The 20,930-nt window shown below is 41.9% G+C and overlaps 1 protein-coding gene across 1 annotated transcript; it reads left to right on the top strand.

Annotated features, from left to right (window-relative positions):
- Positions 1-15,684: 15,684 nt before the first annotated feature.
- On the top strand, positions 15,685-20,211 carry smu1a (SMU1 DNA replication regulator and spliceosomal factor a). The gene is made up of 12 exons (XM_020452754.2): positions 15,685-16,012; positions 16,364-16,574; positions 16,689-16,841; positions 17,155-17,265; positions 17,392-17,520; positions 17,681-17,800; positions 17,944-18,060; positions 18,178-18,305; positions 18,415-18,541; positions 18,736-18,903; positions 19,025-19,177; positions 19,525-20,211. The coding sequence occupies exons 1-12, from the start codon at positions 15,987-15,989 to the stop codon at positions 19,621-19,623; spliced, it is 1,542 nt and encodes a 513-aa protein (XP_020308343.1). The 5' UTR covers positions 15,685-15,986; the 3' UTR covers positions 19,624-20,211.
- The last annotated feature ends 719 nt before the right edge of the window (positions 20,212-20,930 follow it).

The raw sequence follows: 20,930 nt of genomic DNA, 5'->3' as shown, positions 1-20,930 counted from the left end.
GCTAAGAGCCCTTTTATGTCAGGGTGTCTGTAATGATACTGAATGAATCTGCAGTGGGAGCTCAAAACATGTTGCCATCAAGAGGATCTGTGGGCTATACAGTGCCTTCAGAAAGTATTCGTACCCCTTAACTTATTCCACATGTGTTGTGTTACAGACTGAGTTCAAAATGGATTAAATTAAATGTTTTAAAAAAACACCTATCTACACAAACTACCCCATAATGACAAAGTGAAAACATGTTTATAGAAATGTTTGCAAATGTGTTGAAAATAAAATAAAGAAATATCCCATTTACATTAGTATTCACACCGCTGAGTCAATACATTAGAATCACCTTTGGCAGTGATTACAGCTGTGAGTCTTTCTGGGTAAGTCTCTAAGAACTTTGCACACCTGGATTGTACAATATTTGCACATTATTATTTTTTACAATTCTTCAAGCTCTGTCAAGTTGGTTGTTGATCATTGCTAGACAGTCATTTCCAAGTCTTGCCATAGCATTGCCATATATTTTCAAGTAGCTAGCCACTCAGGAAAATTCAATGTCATCTTGGTAAGCAACTCCAATGTATATATATATGGCCTTGGGTTTAAGGTTATTGTCCTGCTGAAAGGTGAATTTGTCTCCCAGTGTCTGTTGGATAGCAGACTGAAACAGGTTTTCCTCTAGGATTTTGCCTGCGCTTAGCTCTATTCCAATTATTTTTATCCTTAAAAAAACTCCATAGTCCTTTCCAATGACAAGCATACCCATAACATGATGCAGCCACCACCATGCTTGAAAATATGAAGAGTGGTACTCAGTGATGTGTTGTGTTGGATTTTCCCCAAATATAATGCTTTGTATTCAGGACATAAAGTTAATTTCTTTGCCACATTTTTTGCAGTTTTACTTGAGTTTGTTTTTGAATATTTTTTATTTTGTACAGGCTGACTTCTTTTCACTCTGTAATTTAGGTTAGTATTGTGGAGTAACTTCAATGTTGTTGCTCCATCCTCAATTTTCTCCTATCACAGCCATTAAGCTCTGTAACTGTTTAAAAGTCACAATTGGCCTCGTGGTAAAATCCCTGAGCGGTTTCATTCCTCCCCATCCTTGGGTTAGGAAGGACACCTGTACTTTTGTAGTGATCGGGTGTATTGGTACACCATCCAAAGTGTAATTGATAACTTCACTATGCTCAAAGGGATATTCAATGTCTGCTTTTTTATTTGTACCCATCCACCAATATGTGCCCTTCTCTGTGAGGCATTGGAAAATCTCCCTGGTCTTTGTGGTTGAATCTGTGTTTGAAATTCACTGCTCGACTGGTAGCGTCTGTAGACAAGTCGGCATAGGAGTAGTTGAGTTGTGAATATACAGTATATTGAGTACAGAGATGAAGTAGTCATTCATGTTAAACACTATTATTCCACACAGAGTTAGTCCATGAAACTTATTGTGAGACTTGTTAAGCAAATTTTTACTCCTGAATTTATTTAGGCTTGCCATAACAAAGGGGTTGAATACTTACTGACTCAAGACATTTCTGCTTTTCCTTTTTAATTAGTTTGTACAAATTTCTAAAAACATAATTCCACTTTGACATTATGCAGTATTGTGTGTAGGCCAGTGACACACAATTTTCATTTAATTAATTTAAAATGCAGGCTGAAACACAACAAAATAAGTCAAGGGTGTGAATACTTTCTGAAAGCACTGAATGACTGATTCCTCCAGGGGCGGACTAACCATCTGGGATGGTCCATTTTTAGCCCAGTGGGCCGGTTAAATTAGTTTTTTTAATAATGTGGCTGTCACGCCCTGGTCTTAGTATTTTGTGTTTTCTTTATTATTTTGGTCAGGCCAGGGTGTGACATGGGTTATTTATGTGGTGTGTTTTGTCAAGTTTTTTTTTTGTAGGTGTAGTATAGTTGTCTAGAAAAGTCTATGGTTGCCTGGAGTGGTTCTCAATCAGAGGCAGGTGTTTATCGTTGTCTCTGATTGGGAACCATATTTAGGCAGCCATATTCTTTGAGTGTTTTGTGGGTGATTGTTCCTGTCTCTGTGTTTGTTTGCATCAGATAGGGCTGGTTTGGTTTTTCACGGTATATTTTGTATTGTTCTTTATTAAAGATGTATTGAAATAACCACGCTGCAGTTTGGGCCTCCTCCCCTTCACCGGAAGAAAACCTTAACAGTGGCCTCAAGGGAAGAAATGTGCTGTTGTGTTAGAAATGCCAGGGCCAATTTCTTGTCCCAATCCATTTTCCACCACAGAACAGACTGCAGTCTTGTGTTGCTGGTCATCCACTTTTATTTAACTATAATATGAAAGGCAATACCTATATCACTGAAAATCTGTATATTTTCTGATGTTTTGGATTGACAAACTGTTGATTGATTTTGGGATCCCACTGCAGTGCAGTGCAGAACAAACCCTAACAGTTTAAGCGTTGGCTAATTCTGTCTCCCATTGAGTGGGATTATATGCTAACACTGAATGCAATCATTAATCTGGGAATCCCCTCACAGCACTCAGGGATGAAGCAGCGAACTAAACCCATCAAAACACCATATTCATGAGCGGCTATTGATTAAAACGTTATGCGTTGCTCTCTCATAACCTGCTGTCTCAGGGGAGACAACTCCCAGTTCAGTAAGGCTATCTTCATTGCTTCGAGACTGAAAGAAAGACCAGAGGGGAGAGGGAATCGGTGCAAGATTGGATGGCCTTTAATATCCTAGGAACGTGTCCTGAAATTCCCTTTGTGTCACTTTAATTGTGTTTGTCATCTTCCTTCAGCCCTGTGGGACCCAGGCAGACTCCTTGAGACAGAGTAGAGAGTTTGATAGTCGATAAAAGAAGTGATTGGATAGTATCTCACCTGATGAAAACTAGAATGGGTCAGAATGTGGCATTATGGCTGTTTTATTTGTTTTGGGTGAAAATATATAAGGTGCAGTCTATATCACAATCAGTTGTCTACACTTCAAGACTACAGCACAGGGCAGTTTCTAGGCATAAACGACTTAAGCGGCTGCTTAGAAAGTCAGACAGGCTTTTTTTCAGGAAGTCAGTGGTCTCAACTTACTGCTAGCTAGGATAGTAGAATACACAACAGCAACTTCGAAATTTGGTTGTGCATCAGTAGTTTTCCTCTTGTTATGTCAGTCACTGACAGTCACTCAATTAGCCCATGTCAGTTAACATTTTATAGATAGCTGGCTAGAATCACTTATAGTACCCAGCAATCTAAACCTTGTAGTAATCATGGGCGAATTACTGACCGGGCACACAAGGCACGTGCCCATGGGCTCTGACCTGCAGGAAATTTGCCCCCCGACCTCCACCGCCAAGAGGGGGGCCATTAAAATGTTTTGCACGTGAGGTGGGGGAGGAGGAACAAAATCTTCCTTAGGGACACCAAACTGTCAAAAACTGCCCGGCTATAGTAGCTGGACTATCTACATTACAAAAAGGATCCATACGCTTCCTTGGCTAGTGATTTCCCATGTCATATAAATCCCTGGAAATACAACCTTAGTACACAGTGACGGGCTCAATGTGACATTAGCTTTTCAGAGTAAATGGATAAACCACTGTGGGAAAACATATGACATTGCTAAGGCAGCCTGTTAGCATTGCAACCACACTGTAAAGGAACTTGGGCCAGATGTATGATCCAGACCGGCTCCCAGAAAGTGATTATATCTTAATCTATTTCCTGTGTGATGTAGTAAGGTCAGAGAGGTGTGGAGCCTAAGACCTGTAGCTCTTGCCTCCATCCTCAAAGTGTACACTCTGGAAATGTGACAAAATCAAAAATGAACAAAATAAAAAATGGTACTTTTGAGATATGAAATGTTTTAAGGTTGAATAAATACAATTGTTGTCACGGCCGTTGAAAGAACTGGACCAAGGTGCAGCGTGGTGAGCGTACATATTATTTTATTTAGAAAAGACGCCGAACAAAACAATAAACACTACAAAACAACCCGCGAAGCTAAAGGCTATGTGTCAACTTCCCACAAAGATAGGTGGGAAAAGGGCTACCTAAGTATGGTTCTTAATCAGAGACAACGATAGACAGCTGTCCCTGATTGAGAACCCTACCCGGCCAAAACATAGAAATACAAATAATAGAACATAGAATACCCACCCCAAACCCTTTTCCCACCTATCTTTGTGGGAAGTTGACTTTGTTTATGGCACATAGCCTTTAGCTTCGCGGGTTGTTTTGTAGTCACACACTGACCAAACCAAATAGAAACATAAAAAGGATCTCTAAGGTCAGGGCGTGACAATTGTATTTCAGAATATACAGTATTATTACACCTTTATTTAACCAGGCAAGTCAGTTAAGAACAAATTCTTATTTTCAATGACAGCCTAGGAACAGTGGGTTAACTGCCTGTTCAGGGACAGATTTGTACCGTGTCAGCTCGGGGGTTTGAACTTGCAACCTTCCGGTTACTAGTCCAACGCTCTAACCACTAGGCTACCCTGCCGCCCCAGTACCAGTCAACAGTTTGGACACACCTACTCATTGTGAAGACATCAAAACTATGAAATAACACATTTGGGAATCATGTAGTAAGCAGGAAAGTCTTAAACAAATAAAAATATATTTTATTTTAGAGATTCTTCAAAGTAGCCAAAGTTGCCCTGATGACAGCTTTACACACACTTGGCATTCTCTCAACCAGCTTCATGAGGTAGTCACCTGGAATGCATTTCAATTAACGGGTGTGCCTTCTTAAAAGTTAATTGTGGTATTTCTTTCCTTCTAAATGTGTTTGAGCCAATCAGTTGTGTTGTGACAAGGTAGGGATGGTATACAGAAGATAGCCCTCTTTGGGTAAAAGACCAAGTCCATATAATGGCAAGAACAGCTCAAATAAGCAAAGAGAAACAACAGTCCATCATTACTTTAAGACATGAAGGTCAGTCAATCCGGAATAATCTTAAAGTGCAGTCACAAAAACCATCAAGAGCTATAGTGAAACTGGCTCTCATGAGGACGCCACAGGAAAGGAAGACCCAGAGTTACCTCTGCTGCAGAGGATAAGTTCATTAGAGTTACCAGCCTAAGAAATTAAAGCCCAAATAAACGCTTCGCAAAGTTCATGTAACAGACACATCTCAACATCAACATCAACTGTTCAGAGGAGACTGTGTGAATCAGGCCTTCATGCTGAGAAGAACAGACATGCTTGGGCTAAGAAATACGAACAATGGACATTAGACTGGTAGAAATGGGTCCTTTGGTCTGATGAGTCCAAATTTGAGATTCTTGGTTCCAACCGTCTTGTCTTTGTGAGACACCGAGTAGGTGAACGGATGATCTCTGCATGTGCAGTTCCCACCGTGAAGCATGGAGGAGCAGGTGTGATGGTGTGGGGGTGCTTTGTTGGTGACACTGTCTGTGATTTATTTAGAATTCAAGGCACACTTAACCAGCATGGCTACCACAGCATTCTGCAGCGATACGCCATCCAATTTGTTTTGCATTTAGAGGGACAATAATTTGTTATTCAATAGGACAATGACCCAACACACCTCCAGGCTGTGTAAGGGCTATTTGACCAAAACGGAGAGTGATGGAGGGCTGCATCAGAGGACCTGGCCTCTACAATCATCCGACCTCAACCCAATTGAGATGATTTGGGATGAGCTGGACCGCAGAGTGAAGGAAAAGCAGCCAACAGTTACTCAACATATGTGAGAACTCCTTTAAGACTGTTGGTAAAGAATTCCAGGTGAAGCTGGTTGAGAGAATGCCAAAAGTGTGCAAAGCTGTTATCAAGGCGAAGGGTGGCAACTTTGAAGAATCTCAAATATAAAATATATTTTGATTTATATATTTTGAACACTTTTTTGGTTACTACAAAATTCCATGTGTGTTATTTCATAGTTTAGATGTCTTCACTATTATTCTACATGAGTAGGTGTGTCCAGACTTTTGACTGGTACTGTTGATATAATTCATTTTTTAGAGCATAATATTAGGAAGCATGTATAGGTTTAAAATGGCATGATTTTCCAAAAAATTGTGTGTGTTAAAGCACAAGTGTAAAAAGCATATCAAACATTATTCCTCACAATTAAGTTTCTATCTGAGAATTGCCAGAACAATCTGAGATACCAAAGATATTTTTGGGCCATACTGGCATGAATGTCTTCCTAGCAAATGGGAAACGTTCCTCCCCATGTGCAATGTTGGAAGAATGCAGTGCAGCGATAATATTAATTATATCGGTGTAAACAGAACATTTACCGGTATGTCATGTTGTACTTTGATCATTTAAAAAAAGTTTGAAGACATTGTCTGTGTTCCACACACACACCATACTGTTTATCCTTGAGCAGCACGGCCTGTGCTATTTTCCATGTCACGTGAAATCCGTTCTGAGGAATGGAGATAAATGTTTTTGGCGCTGTCAGGAAGAACACATGTTGCTGCCTTCCCAGGTCTACGACAGCATTTTTATAAGCAGCCTAATTATCAACACTGTGATTTTTGGAACATACCAATTACAGTATCTCATGGTTTAGCTCAGTCAGTGTTTACCACAGCACGACCAAACTTGTGAAGAATAAACCACACATTGGCCTACTGTGGCTATAATGCACTTGGAGGACTAACATACGTCAGAGGGAAACAACAACAGCTACATAAACATAGAAAAATCAGAAAATCTGAAAAACAGTTCCGTAAATCTATGTAATAAGGGTTTCAAAAGATTTCCATGACACAACCTCAAGATATGGTGTTATAATGGTAGTATTTTACATAATATCCAGAGCTATTTTCCCCTGAAAAAGTGTGTGAATAGACACATTAGCAGAGTGAACTGTGGAGCTCCATGCTTGTGGAAGTCGATGGCCACGGCTAAACGATGTGTCCCATTGATTAATATCAGGTTCCCGCAGGGGGAAGGAAATCGCTGTGGCACGCTGGTAGAGCTGTAACAGTGCTGAGCTAGGACCAATTTACCCTTTCTTTCTGTCTCTCCCGCTCCGTCTCCTGCTACACACACACATGCTCCCAGTGGTGTGAAGTACTTAAGTAAAAATACTTGAAAGTACTACTTTAGTCGTTTTTTATATTACATATATTTAAAACCAAATACTTTTAGACTTTTACTCAAGTAGTATTTTACTGGGTGACTTTTACTTGAGTAATTTTCTATTAAGGTATCTTTACTTTTACTAAAGTATGACAATTGGGTACTTTTTCCACCACTGCTTGCTCCCTCTCTTCCTAATCAATCCATATTGTTTATAATTATTTCTACCACTTTTCTATCCTACCTCTTCTCTCATCTTGCTCTGTAATGCTTGTCACTGCATGGCCAAGTGGCAGCTTAGTTCTGTACTGAGGACTTTGTACCGATGAGAAGTCAAGAAGTCCCAGGTGATCGTATTGAACACGTGTTGTGCCCTGGGAGTGATCTCTTAAATTGCGTCTACATGCAATGTTCAAAGAACGTTTTGAGAGTGACCAAGCTGATTGCAGTTCAGTTGCACGTGTCATGATTTCTGGGTGACACCAGAAACATTGGAGGGTGATCTGAGATTACAGATTAATTTCAACCTTACTTGAGGAGAGGCTGGAGATAATTCTAAGACTGTGTGTTGTCTATAGTGCACCCACTTGTCTTTTCCCTTTCGCCATCACGTTGTGCTGATCAAGCATGCACCAGACACACCGGAGGGGAAAGAATGACAGATGGACACACATCTTCCTCTTCACACTCCAGTCAACACGAGTGTGTGAGAGCAAAAGGAGCATTCAATCACTGAAAGGGTGGAAAGTTCATTCATCTTTTGAGTGTTGCTTTCTTCCTGCAAATGAAGACATAGTGGATACACTGTGTATACCAAACACGAGGAACACCTTCCTAATATTGAGTTGCTGCACCCCCCCTCCCCCCTTTTGCCCTCAGAACAGCCTCAATTCATCAGGGCATGGACTCAACAAGTTGATGAAAGCATTCCACAGGGATGCTGACCCACAGTTGTGTCAAGTTGGCTGGATGTCCTTTGGGTGATGGACCATTCTTGATACACACGGGAAACTGTTGTGTGAAAAACCCAGCAGCGTTGCAGTTATTGACACAAACCGGTGCACCTGGCACCTCCTACAATACCCCATTCAAAGGCACTTAAATGTTTTGTCTTGCCCATTCACCCTCTGCATGGCACAGATCTCAATTGTCTCAAGGCTTAAAAATAATTGTTTAACCTGTCTCCTCCCCTTCATCTACACTGATTGAAGTGGATTTAACAATTGATTTCAATAAGGGATCATAGCTTTCACCTGGTCAGTCAATGTCATGGAAAGAGCAGGTGTTCATAATGTTTTGTACACTCGGTGTAGAAACACAACATATGGCTGATTCAGATGGGAAAGGTGGCCTTCCTTGTAGCTGGAAGATGTGTAAACGTAGCTTTTCAACAGCTGCCTGGTAGGAAGTGAGAACTGTAGGTGGCATCTTTAAAGTATGTGTGACTGATAGGCTAATTGTTACTGTCAGCAATTGGAACAATCCCACTTGCTACTTTTGCAAGCCAGAGGGAGAATGACTTCTTCCTACATTTTAATAATTAATAATAACTAATTCTACATGCTAATGATAAATACTTCAAGGTAGTTGTGGCCATAATTAATGTGGAATCTTGAAATGGAACTTCGATATCCTGAGAAAAATGGCATTTCATTCTCATTATACGGGTTTGACCTTTTCAAACTGGGTTTTTCTGTACTTTCAGTAATTTCCGACAGCCAGGCCTATTCCCATGGCGACAAATGCCACTCTCCTTTCAAAAAGTATTATTATACAGAGGAGCACAATGGGTAGGTACAAGGCAGTGACATTTCAGTTTGTTTCCCTCTCAGCAGTCACCCAAGAGAACCCACGAGCACTGTTGGATCTGTTCTAATATTTTAAAATGACCCACACCAGTCCTACCTCTCTAGACCCCACTGGAAGGGCAAAGTGTGTTTCTTTTTGATGTTTACATGACAGTGACAGCTCTGTTTCACTTGAATGAAACATATTAATTAAAGCACAGATTAATTTGTCCTGTTACAAAATGATCTCAGAATGCAAGTATCCCAAATGAGGTCAAGGCATTGCATAATTATTTCTCCACTGTTTACTTTAACATGTTTTGAATTTGAAACAGCTAAACGGTGCTCATGGTAAGAGAATACATTCTCCATGATGTAACCCTTTTAAAAAGTCTGGAAAATGGGTTCGCCTAAGGAGTATATATCATTTTCAGCAGTCCAACAGAAGATGGGTTTAGTTATTATCTTGACTCTGCACTGCAACAAGTAGATGCAGGGAACCAATAACTCATGAAGTGTACGTGTATTGTCGAAGCCGGGGGAAAAAGGAAGAAAGGCAGTAGAGAGAGACATTCTACTTCCATCATTCTATCCTATCATTAAACAATTGCCTGGTAATAACAGTATTAATTAGGCTACCACAAATTATCTTTATTTTTCTTTTGTTTTATGCCTAATACCCTCATTCAAACTTGTTAAGCCTATCTGTTGTTTCAGTACGAACTAAGTCTGCATGTGTGTATGTAAATACCTTAAGCACAGCAATTACTGACTGCGCAGTATGTTCTGAGCCGTACTGTATGAAGTGTCACTGATGAAAATAAGCAAGGATGGTTTAACAATTACAAAACACTTCAACTACAGCTTCATCACTTCTTTGTGTTTCCAACGACAGATGACAAGCACCCTGTCAGCAAGTCGACTGTCGTGTAGCGTAGACTGAATCTTTAACCTCCCAAGGGAGTTTCCATTGTCCATTACATGATCTTATCAATTCATATGACTTAGTTTACTGTTACTTTTGTTATGACAAGGATTATGCAACATTTCTGGTCGCTTATTAAGTTCATTCAAATAAGCCTTGTGGTGAACTGTGATTCATTCCATCATTCCCTTTTTCCAATAAAAGAACTCAAATCACTGCCAATGCATCCTAACCCACAAAAGCATCCATTTGATCAGCAATTGAACTGACAAGATACTGTCACATCCTGTAAAGCTTATACAGGATGTATAAGCATTCTCAACAACAAGGCCCCCCAAAAGCAGGACTTCCTCATCAAAAAAAAAAAAAAACCTTGTACATGTCACACATTTACTTAAATCCGGGCAGCGGCCTTAGCCAAGGAGTCAGCCCAGCGTCTGTAAAGACAGCGCTAACACCATTCAAAACATCTGCTTGTGTCAGCACTTTGCTAGGTTTTTCATGTCAATACAATGTGATACAGCCCAGTAGCTTTTCTACTGAAGAGCGGTTTCTCTGTGGTGAGCTTTATGATACTCCATTTATTGTGTTACAGGAAGAAGGATACCCCACTGCTGTGCATCTCTCCAAGCCAGGCTGTTCAGGGAGCTCCATGCATCTGTGCCTGTGTGTGCAGACACATTGCCTCGCAGGAACAGTCACATTTGTACTGTAGCTTTTCATCACCTTGATGTGCCATCATTAATTGTATTCTGATGCCAGCTGGTTTTGTTTGCACTGTAGACTATGTGTATGTTACAGCCGTTTGAATAGGCTAGAACTGTCTGGTTCACTATTCTCACTTATTCTTCCTTTCTCCGTCCTCAGCCTGGGAGACTCCAGGATCAATAACGGCTTATCAATGGAGAACTAGGACCCCAGGGAAAAGCTGCCTAGAAGGAAAATCGATTTAGCCCATTCCCACCCACCCCTGCTTCACAATCAAGAGCCGACTAATGCACACACTGTTAGTGCACAGAGGTGAATAGCTTCTTGGGACAAATTAATCAGACCCCTATCAAGAAGATAAAACAGGTGGTATTTTGTTTGTGTCTTACAAGGTCATGTATTTGATGTTATTAGAAGAATGGCTCATCATGTGTGGGGTCAAACAGCTCAGTGTTCCAATTGTATCATACACACTGACATTAGATTTATTTGCTGAACAATCATCCCAAATACTAACATTTAAGACCAAGTCTAATTAAAAATCAGGGAGGAAGCAATTACTCAGCTTTTACCAGAAGATGTTCACATGTGCAATGCAATACTGTTGCAAACAATGCAAATAAATAGCGTTTTTTCTCGGACAAAAGTTATTTAATGCCAAGCCTAAGCAGCGTTGAGCCAATGTCCCCACAAATATACATGAAATGAACGACAAGCTGGACTGGTGCAGCACAGCACTGAACATCATAACCTTGAAAGACCTTCACTGGCAGAGAGTACTGATGAGACTCTCCTCTCAATAAATGTGGAGCTCCCCCTGTTGAACAAATTTGGGAAAAGCAGCAAATGGCGTGAAAGTGCCATTGGCCATTCAAGGGTTGTTGCCAGGGTGGTGTACAGGGGGGTTTGGGAAGTTTAGAACAAGGTTATTTATTTATTCAATGTTTACTTTACCAGGGAATTTGAAGTTATAGGGAAATAGGGAAATATGAAAATACTCTTTGGACAGGTGTCAAACTCATTCCAAGGAGGGCAGAGTGTCTGCAGGCCTTCGCTCCTCCCTTGTACTTGATTGATGAACTAAGGTCACTGATGAGGAAGTGAGGAACTCTTCACCTGGTTGTCTAGGTCTTAATTGAAAGGAAAAAACAAAAACCAGCAGACACTAGACTATCTACTAACCCTAACCTTTACCCCTAATCTAACCCTAACCTTAGCAAGCAGTTGCTTATGAACAGATGGTCAGACTATCAACAAACTATCTGTAGAGCACCTACAGATGGACTATCTGAACAATCCAAATAAAGTGTGACCGAAACTATTTTATGTACAAAACCTCGCAAGACATCAGCAACAAAAATGATTTTGTTTCCTTATTGACAGGGACACAAGTAGGCCTATGGTAAGCTTTGACACTGCATGAAGAAGCATTCAGAGACAAGACTGCAGAATAGGCCTACAGTCTATGTTGGTTTGATTCGAAGAGGAAGTGGGCTATGTTGATAAGACTGCTAGCCGACTCAAATGAAACAGCTCTTCTCAAATGAAACAGGTCTTCTCAAATGAAACATGACTACCAATGGCGACGGGCCCTGGCGGAGTGGTGCCAGGAAAACAAAATGAAGGAGCTGATTGTGAACTTCAGGAGACAACAGAGAGAGCACGTCCCCATCAACAGAGCCGCAGTGGAAAAGGTGAAAAGCTTAAAGTTTGTCTGCACCACTGACAATTTGAAATAGTCCACACAGACAGTGCGGTGAAGTAGGTGTAACAGCGCCTCTTCAACATCAGGAGGCTGAAGAAATGTGGCTTGTCCCCTAAGACCCTCACAAACTTTTACAGATGTACTATTGAAAGCATCCTGTCTGGCTGTATCACCGCCTGGTACAGAAACTGAGGTCAGTACAGGTGCATCAAAGTTGGGACAGAGAGAATTTAAAACAGCTTTTATCTCCAGGCCATCAGACTTAAATAGTCACCATTAGTCGGCCTCAGCCCAGTACCCTGCCCTGAACTTTAGTCACTGTCACTAGCCGGCTACCACCCAGTTACTCTACCATGCACCTCAGAGGCTGCTGCCCTATGTGCATCATCAAGGAAAACTGGTCACTTTAATAATGTTTACATACTGTTTACCCAGGTATATACTGTATTCTAGTCAAGGCCTATCCTATTTAACTATTGCTGTACATATACTATTCCTCAGATAAATTACATATTCTATCCATATACTGTCCGTATTGTCTATACATCCCATAGCCACTATATTTATACACACAAAAGTATGTGGACACCCCTTCAAATTAGTGGATTTGGCTATTTCAGACACACCCCTCACTGACAGGTGTATAAAACCAAGCACACAGCCATGCATACTCCATAGACAAACATTGGCAGTAGAATGGTCTTACTTAAGAGCTCAGTGACTTTCAACGTGGCACCGTCACAGGATGCCACCTTCCCAACAAGTCAGTTTGTCAACTTTCTGCCCTGCTAGAGCACTCAACAGTAAGTGCTGTTATTTTGAAGTGAAAACATCTAGGAGCAACAACGACTCAGTCAAAAAGTGGTAGGCCATACAAGAACAGGACTGCCGAGTGCAGGCAGAAACCTCAGAGATCAATTGGTAAACTCTGATTTACCACCACCAAGATATCCCTGCACAACATGTATTTGCGCCCCTACTGGATGGAAACTACAAATGTAATGGTTGTGCTCAATGCAATGGCACTTATAAATGTAGATCCTTCAAACACCCCCAAACAGGGAAACAGATCCCAATCAAAGGTGTTATCATGTTCTCCACTAAGGCCGTTATTTATCTTATAACTTGAACCTTGTGGTAAAAACGAAGTGGGTAAAACAAAGCGCAAATTAAAAGTATGTATCTCGGAGGATCCTAGCACCATTAGGTGCAAAAACTCGACTTACCCAGTTGCGGCCCACTTTTTGGAAGAAAACCACTCGATTTCGTCTCTGCATTATATTGGCATCGAACATGTCACCCTCCCTAGGAGAGGGGGTGACCTCGACAATTTATTGTTGAAACGAGAGGCTGCCTGGATCTTTAATTTAAAGACCCTTGCTCCCTTCGGTCTCAACGTAGACTTTGATCTGAAGCCATTCTTGTGATGATTGTGATTTTGCTATTCATTGTAAATGTTTGTAGGCTTATGTATCCAAATTGTATCTATGATCGTACACTATCCATTTATGTTTTATGTATGCTATTTTAATATATGAGAATTAACCAATGAAATCAGGCCACACCCGGCCATGATTACAGGCACCTGTGTGTCTTTTGACACCATATAAATGAGTCATCCCGCAGTGTTTGTCATTATACCCTGAAGACAGCTTGTCTGTTGAAATGTTGGACATTAATATTTTTGCATCTGAGCTCCTAGAGTGTGCGGCTTTCTTTAATTTTTTAAAAGTGTTCCACTCCCCTAGCCAACACGTCGCCTAAATAGGTGTGTGTTTCTTTCGCTTGTAGGGCTGCCCAAGTCAACAGTAAGTCCTGTTATTGTGAAGTGGAAACTTCGAGGAGCAACAACAGCTCAGCCACGAAGTGGTAGACATACAAGAACGGGACCGCAGAGCACTGAAGCTCGTAAAAATACTAATAATAAATAAAAACTTTTTTTTTTAAAGAATAATAAAAATCGCCTGGCCTCGGTTGCAACACTCACTACCGAGTTCCAAACTGCCTCTGGAAGCAACATCAGCACAATAAGTGTTTGTTGGGAGCTTCATGAAATGGGTTTCCATGGCAGAGCAGCCGCACACAAGCCTAAGATCAGCATGTGCAATGCCAAGCATCATCTGGAGTGGTGTAAAGCTCAACGCCATTGGACTCTGAAGCAGTGGAAACGCGTTCTCTGGAGTGATGAATCACACTTCATTATCTGGCTGTCCGACGGACGAATCTGGGTTTGGCGGATGCCAGGAGAACACTACCTGACCCAATGCATAACGCCAACTGTAAAGTTTGGTGTGGGTGGAATAATAGTCTGGGGACGTTTTTCATGGTTCGGGGTAGGCCCCTTAGTTCCAGTAAAGGGAAATCTTAACGCTACAGCATACAATGACATTCTAGACGATTCTGTGCTTCCAACTCTGTGGCAACAGTTTGGAGAAGGCCCTTTCCTGTTTCAGCATGACAATGCCCCCATGCACAAAGTGAGGTCCATACAGAAATGGTTTGTTGAGATCGGTGTGGAAGAACTTGACTGGCCTGCACAGAGCCCTGACCTCAACCCCATCGAACACCTTTGGGATGAATTGGAACGCAGATTGCGAGCCAGGCCTAATCACCCAACATCAGTGCCCAACCTCACTAATGCTCGTGGCTGAATGGAAGCAAGCCCCAGCAGCTACTTTCCAACATCTAGTGGAAAGCCTTCCCAGAAGAGTGTTATTGCAACGGAGGTTGGACCAACTCCATATCAATGCCAATGATGTTGGAATGAGATATCCGACAAGCAGGTGTCCACATACGTTGTATTTCTCTCTATATTTATACCTGACTGAGTATTGTTATGCCCGGGAGGCCGTCCATGTTACGATAAAAATGCAAGCACTGCTTCTTCTTTTTTGAGATTTGGTTGGCAGATCGCATCCAATTTAAGGTGCATGCATACACCACCCCATTACACTACCAATTAATGGGGGGGGGGGGGGGGGGGAATAGAATTGGGCTGCCGGTGTAGATACAGTAGCCTACCTGGGGTGCGTCCAATTTGATTGAACATTTGCTATGTTGCATAATGCTTTGTACTGAACGACATGTTTCCTCAAAGCATTCTTCAATGCTCTTGAACAGAGTTTGAGGTACATTTGACCCATTTGGTGGGTGTGGCAGGGTGATCTCTGATGTCACCTACTAAGGAAATTACCTCTATAACAGGATTTTTGGAAGTTAAATGCAACTTCAAAACAGTATTTACAAAAAGTAATCTATTCATGTTTTTTTGTTTACAAGCATGATAGCTGTACTTTTAGTTCATGGTTGACGCAGCTTGTTGGCCATTAGCCAATCGGCGTTTCTAAACGAGTTCAAAGCACTTGAATGCATCCAACTGGTAATTACCACCTTCCCACTTGTTTATGAATGCAGCATCAAAGGGCAGCATGCATTTTGAACCAACAACCCAAGCCCCCTTCCCGCATTTAATTGAATGTTCCACTACGTTTTTTCGTACTGAACACAGCCCTGAATGAACCGCCATTGGGGCCCTGCCTGGGCCTACATACAGGTCATGTTCAGCTAACCACATCATATGACATAGCAATCTATCAGTCGAAAGACGATGGCGTCACACACAAGCATTGGTTGATGCATGTAGTCGACTACAGACGTTATTGACGTGAATCTACTTTTATTTTGAAAATATATTTCTAGTCTACTACTGCTGGAAACTCCGCCCACTTCAACGACTATTCGTTCCTAGTTTGCCTTTGCGCTGATTTCTCTACTCACAGCGATCTACTTTTTGGCGATTTAGTCATGTCTTTGGAGGTGGAATCAGCCGAGTAAGTATTATAGCTATTCATATTTGCACAGCTGTAAATGGCTGAATGTTTTGGTTATTTATTATGGTTCACGTGGCAGCTCTAAACTCAGTTGAGGCCTACCTCAACCTGCAAGCAGCTTGTATCCAGTAAAGCTAACATAACTTGCCTGCTAGCTAGCTATGTTTCATTGTTTTTGTACCCACCAGTGATCTTTTTAATATAGCTATATAGTCTTAGCTAATTAATACTAACGTTAGCCTGTTAGAACGCCTAAATTAGCTAACTAGCTTGCAAGCGAACACGATTAGATAGAACTTGTCTTGCGTCAATATATGACATGCCTTGATGGAGTGTACCATGATTTTGCAGCGTGATTCGTCTGATAATGCAGTACCTGAAAGAGAACAATCTGCACCGGACATTGACCACCTTACAGGAAGAGACCACGGTGTCTTTGAACACTGTGGACAGTATCGAGAGTTTCGTGGCAGACATCAACAGTGGCCATTGGGATACTGTACTGCAAGCTATTCAGTCCCTCAAGCTCCCTGACAAGACTTTGATAGACTTGTATGAACAGGTAAAAAGTTGTCGTGTTGTATTTGGAATTCGTATGCACCAGAACGTTATTTTCTAGCTAGCTCTGCTGCTATGTCATTGTTTTTTTGTAAAGTGCGTTTGTGTGCCCTCCTAGGTGGTGTTGGAGCTCATTGAGTTGAGAGAGTTGGGAGCAGCCAGGTCTTTGCTAAGGCAAACAGACCCCATGATCATGCTGAAGCAGACGCAACCAGAGAGGTACATTCACCTGGAGAACCTGCTGGCTCGCTCCTACTTTGACCCCAGAGAGGTGAGTTCACTCCGTGTATAGGGGAGATATAACTCAGTATGAATTATTTCCAGGTTGTCTGGTTATGTCTGTGCCTCTATTGTATGCCTGAACATCTTTAATTGAACACCAAAAATAACCTTCACCTGTGTTCTCCTGAAATATAGCATTAATAAATGTCCTATAGACAACTGACGAAGTCAAAACACTATTTGTTCCGTTGCCACTCAGAAATGACTGGTTTGTTTTGTTATGAGTTCTTCAGAGTTCCTGCGGTCTTGTGTTTGTGTCATTGCTCAGTGTCTGTGTGCTCTCCTCCCTCTGTGTCCTCCAGGCCTACCCAGATGGCAGCAGTAAGGAGAAAAGACGGGTGGCCATCGCCCAGGCCCTGGCCGGGGAGGTCAGCGTGGTGCCCCCCTCCCGTCTCATGGCCTTGCTGGGACAGGTAGGTGACATGTTCCTATACACCTGGAATATATGGTCTTTTCATGTTAATTCAGCACATAGTCTGATCTATGACCAGGATAATATTATGCAGATTAGTATTTTAACCACCATCTCTGTCTCTCAGTCCCTAAAATGGCAACAGCACCAGGGTCTCCTGCCCCCAGGTATGACCATTGACCTGTTCAGGGGCAAGGCAGCCGTGAAGGACGTGGAGGAGGAGCGCTTCCCCACACAGCTCACTAGACACATCAAGGTACTGTATGTCCAGCTATGGTATTGCCAGTGTTTATTAGTAAGGATGGTTTTGATGCTTGCCCTTGGCCTTGTCTTTTTTTCAACTGAGGTTACAATGCATGAACAAGAACAAGGAGTTCTGCTTGGGTGTCATCATAATGCATTGTTATTCTTACTAGTTTGGGCAGAAGTCCCATGTGGAGTGTTCCCGCTTCTCCCCTGATGGTCAGTACCTAGTCACAGGATCAGTGGATGGTTTTATCGAGGTCTGGAACTTCACCACTGGCAAAATCAGAAAGGTGCGTGTGTGATCTAACACCAATTGATACTCTGATTTGGGAAATACACTTGATTTCAATTCATGACGTTTTCAAAATACCCTTTTACTGCCTTGGTAGAGTTTTAATAAGATTACCTTATCAAATGTGTGTGTGTGTGATAGGATCTCAAGTACCAGGCGCAGGATAACTTCATGATGATGGACGATGCAGTGCTGTGTATGTGCTTCAGCAGGGACACAGAGATGCTGGCCACAGGGGCCCAGGATGGCAAAATAAAGGTCTCTACTGGCACTATAGGAATGTCACTTTCCCCTCAACTTTTTAATGTTCAAACTCTTGCTTTGCGTTGAGTGGATACTCACACTACCTTCGCTACCTCGTTTCTCCTGTGACAGGTGTGGAAGATCCAGAGTGGTCAATGCTTGCGGCGCTTTGAGCGCGCCCACAGTAAAGGTGTCACGTGCCTCAGTTTCTGCAAGGACAGCAGCCAGCTGCTCAGTGCTTCCTTCGACCAGACCATCAGGTGACCTGCACACATAAAGCCCTCTTTCTCTCATGGTTTCTCTTTGTTTTTCCTGCCTATAGAACAGTGGTCACCAAGGAACCATAACTTATGTTTTTGCGTTCCACAGGGTTCACGGATTGAAGTCGGGCAAGTCGCTGAAAGAGTTCCGAGGACACTCCTCATTTGTTAATGAAGCAACATTCACACCTGACGGCCACCATATCATCAGCGCTTCCTCTGACGGCACTGTGAAGGTATGAACCCCCACTCTGCAAAAGGCTGCTAGAAGCCAACAGTCCCATAATAAGTAAAAAAGGTATTTGCATCAGATACTGTATTTTGACCCCTTACCAGATTGTCCAATTCATGGTATGTCCTGTGTACCTGCATTTCCAGCAGAATATATGTTGATGGATTTTGATTAACACTTGTGTGAATCTCCTGTCAGGTGTGGAACATGAAGACCACAGAATGCACTAACACCTTCAAGTCCCTGGGCACCTCGGCCGGCACCGACATCACAGTCAACAACGTCATCCTTCTGCCCAAGAACCCAGAGCACTTTGTGGTGTGCAACCGCTCCAACACTGTTGTCATCATGAACATGCAGGGCCAGGTCAGGACTTAACTTGACCACTTACGGTCACTTTTCATTTAAAAAAAATGAATATGAAGTATTAATTTTGAATATTTAAAAAATGATATTGGTATGACCTTATTCCCCTTTTGTCCTCCAGATTGTGAGAAGTTTCAGCTCTGGTAAGAGGGAGGGAGGAGACTTTGTCTGCTGTACACTGTCTCCACGTGGCGAGTGGATATACTGTGTAGGAGAGGACTTTGTGCTCTACTGCTTCAGCACAGTCACCGGCAAGCTGGAGAGAACCCTAACAGTATGTTTATTCCAAATCATGTGAATTAAAAACAATCAACCCCAAGCCTGGTTAAAACTCATTTCTCAATGATAAAAATAGGAGTTGTCAATTTAGTCAGGATTATGCACGTAAATCAACATTTCTGTTCGCCAATCCTGACACAATTACATTGAACTATAGCCTAAAGCAGGAGTCGGCAACAGGCAGCTCAGAGATCTGTGTGGTGGGGGGGGGGGCAGGGTCAATTTGCAGTGTACTCAATTATATTTATGTTCTGGCCTCCGATCATCTAGTTGCCTACCCCCTGGCCTAAAGTTTGTATTAGACATTTGTCTCATCATAAACTCTTGTCTCCACCATCCCAGGTCCATGAGAAGGATGTGATTGGCATCGCCCACCACCCCCATCAGAACCTAATCTCCACGTACAGTGAGGACGGCCTACTCAAGCTCTGGAAACCCTGAGCATATACCTTAACCCCACAAGCCCCCTTCATCAGCATGCCAGCTGCTTTTCCCATGGGATGCTGCAGTGTTTCCTCTACCATCACTTTAGGTGGGCCAGGTAGTGACTCCCATCTAGCTCTTTTTGTTCAGACTAAAATGTTTTGGGACCCAATTTATTCAAATTGGCAGTATGTGTTGCTGTTTCGGGGCACCTGTGCCACGCCTCAGAGAAAGTGTAGCTAGGGGAAACACTGGGGTAATGGGAGTGCAGGCATGGGCTTTAGACATACCTTTTTTAATACAAACTTTTCTTTATGTAAATATTTTTTTATAGTTTTTTTTTCTTCCAATAACATCTGGTTGGGTATTTTGCCTCATTTGTCAGTCAGGTCAACAATTGCTTGTGTTACTGCACAGCAAGAAATGGAAAGGGCTTTCATTTGTCTCTGGTGAATGACTCATGTTGATTTTTGTATCCCCGATCTGATATACCTTTTCATGTGTTGCTGTGTGTTCCTAGATGTGAAATGCATGTGTTATTGCTATTACGTATGGATTGTCATGTACTATTTCTTGTCTGTCCCATTAAAGATATTTGATCAGGTATGTGGTTTCTTTGTTTCCTGACAAGCAGAGGCTGTGAACTTACTTTTGGTACTTGTTTTGAACAGTTGTTAAACCCAATACAAAATTACCAATACAACTCTTAATTTACATGCAATCAAACATTTTTAATGATTATCAATAGAACTTCTAAACATAACATGATTCATGTCCTCAGATGGAATGTTTACTGCATGATTGCAATCTGTGCAGGGCAGGTTCTAGATGTAAGCGGTCGCTTAAGGCCCGTGTTCGCTAGGGAGTCTCAACTTACTATTGAGAGTAAGAATAGAATTCGCCAGGTGAAATTGTTGTGCATCAGTAGTTATCTTATGTTAGTCACTCAATTAGCCATGTCTGCTAATGATGATTAGATTGGTAGTTAGTCTTAGTAATCATGGCCAAATACCAACAGGGTACGTCTCCAGGGGCCCCATTGATTTTGTTATTCATTCTCACTCATATCAAGTCATTACAAAATGTGTAGAAATGCAGAACATTTGTATAAAACTGCAAAAGGCTCTCTCCACCACATGGCAAAATGGGTATATTTAGAAATTATTTTGTAAAGCTGCATTTTTCTCTGCCCTATGGCAAAGTGAGTAGAATTGCATATGTGTTTAAAAGCATAGCATTGCTAGACACCGCCTGTTACTACAATCATCCTGGAAATTCTAAACTTTGCAAGGCATGTCACTACTCCCATAGCTTCACATAGCCCA

The sequence above is a fragment of the Oncorhynchus kisutch genome, linkage group LG19 (genome assembly GCF_002021735.2).
Source record: "Oncorhynchus kisutch isolate 150728-3 linkage group LG19, Okis_V2, whole genome shotgun sequence".
Classification (NCBI taxonomy): domain Eukaryota; kingdom Metazoa; phylum Chordata; class Actinopteri; order Salmoniformes; family Salmonidae; genus Oncorhynchus; species Oncorhynchus kisutch.
This window is presented reverse-complemented; position numbering and strand designations above follow the sequence as displayed.

What these genes read in the sequence shown, in the direction of transcription:
- smu1a (XM_020452754.2), top strand. Translation starts at nt 15,987, where the DNA reads ATGTCTTTGGAGGTGGAATCAGCCGA. An exon ending in CCTACTTTGACCCCAGAGAG is followed by an intron (nt 16,842 to 17,154) that starts GTGAGTTCACTC and finishes TGTGTCCTCCAG; the next exon opens with GCCTACCCAGATGGCAGCAG. An exon ending in AGCTCACTAGACACATCAAG is followed by an intron (nt 17,521 to 17,680) that starts GTACTGTATGTC and finishes TATTCTTACTAG; the next exon opens with TTTGGGCAGAAGTCCCATGT.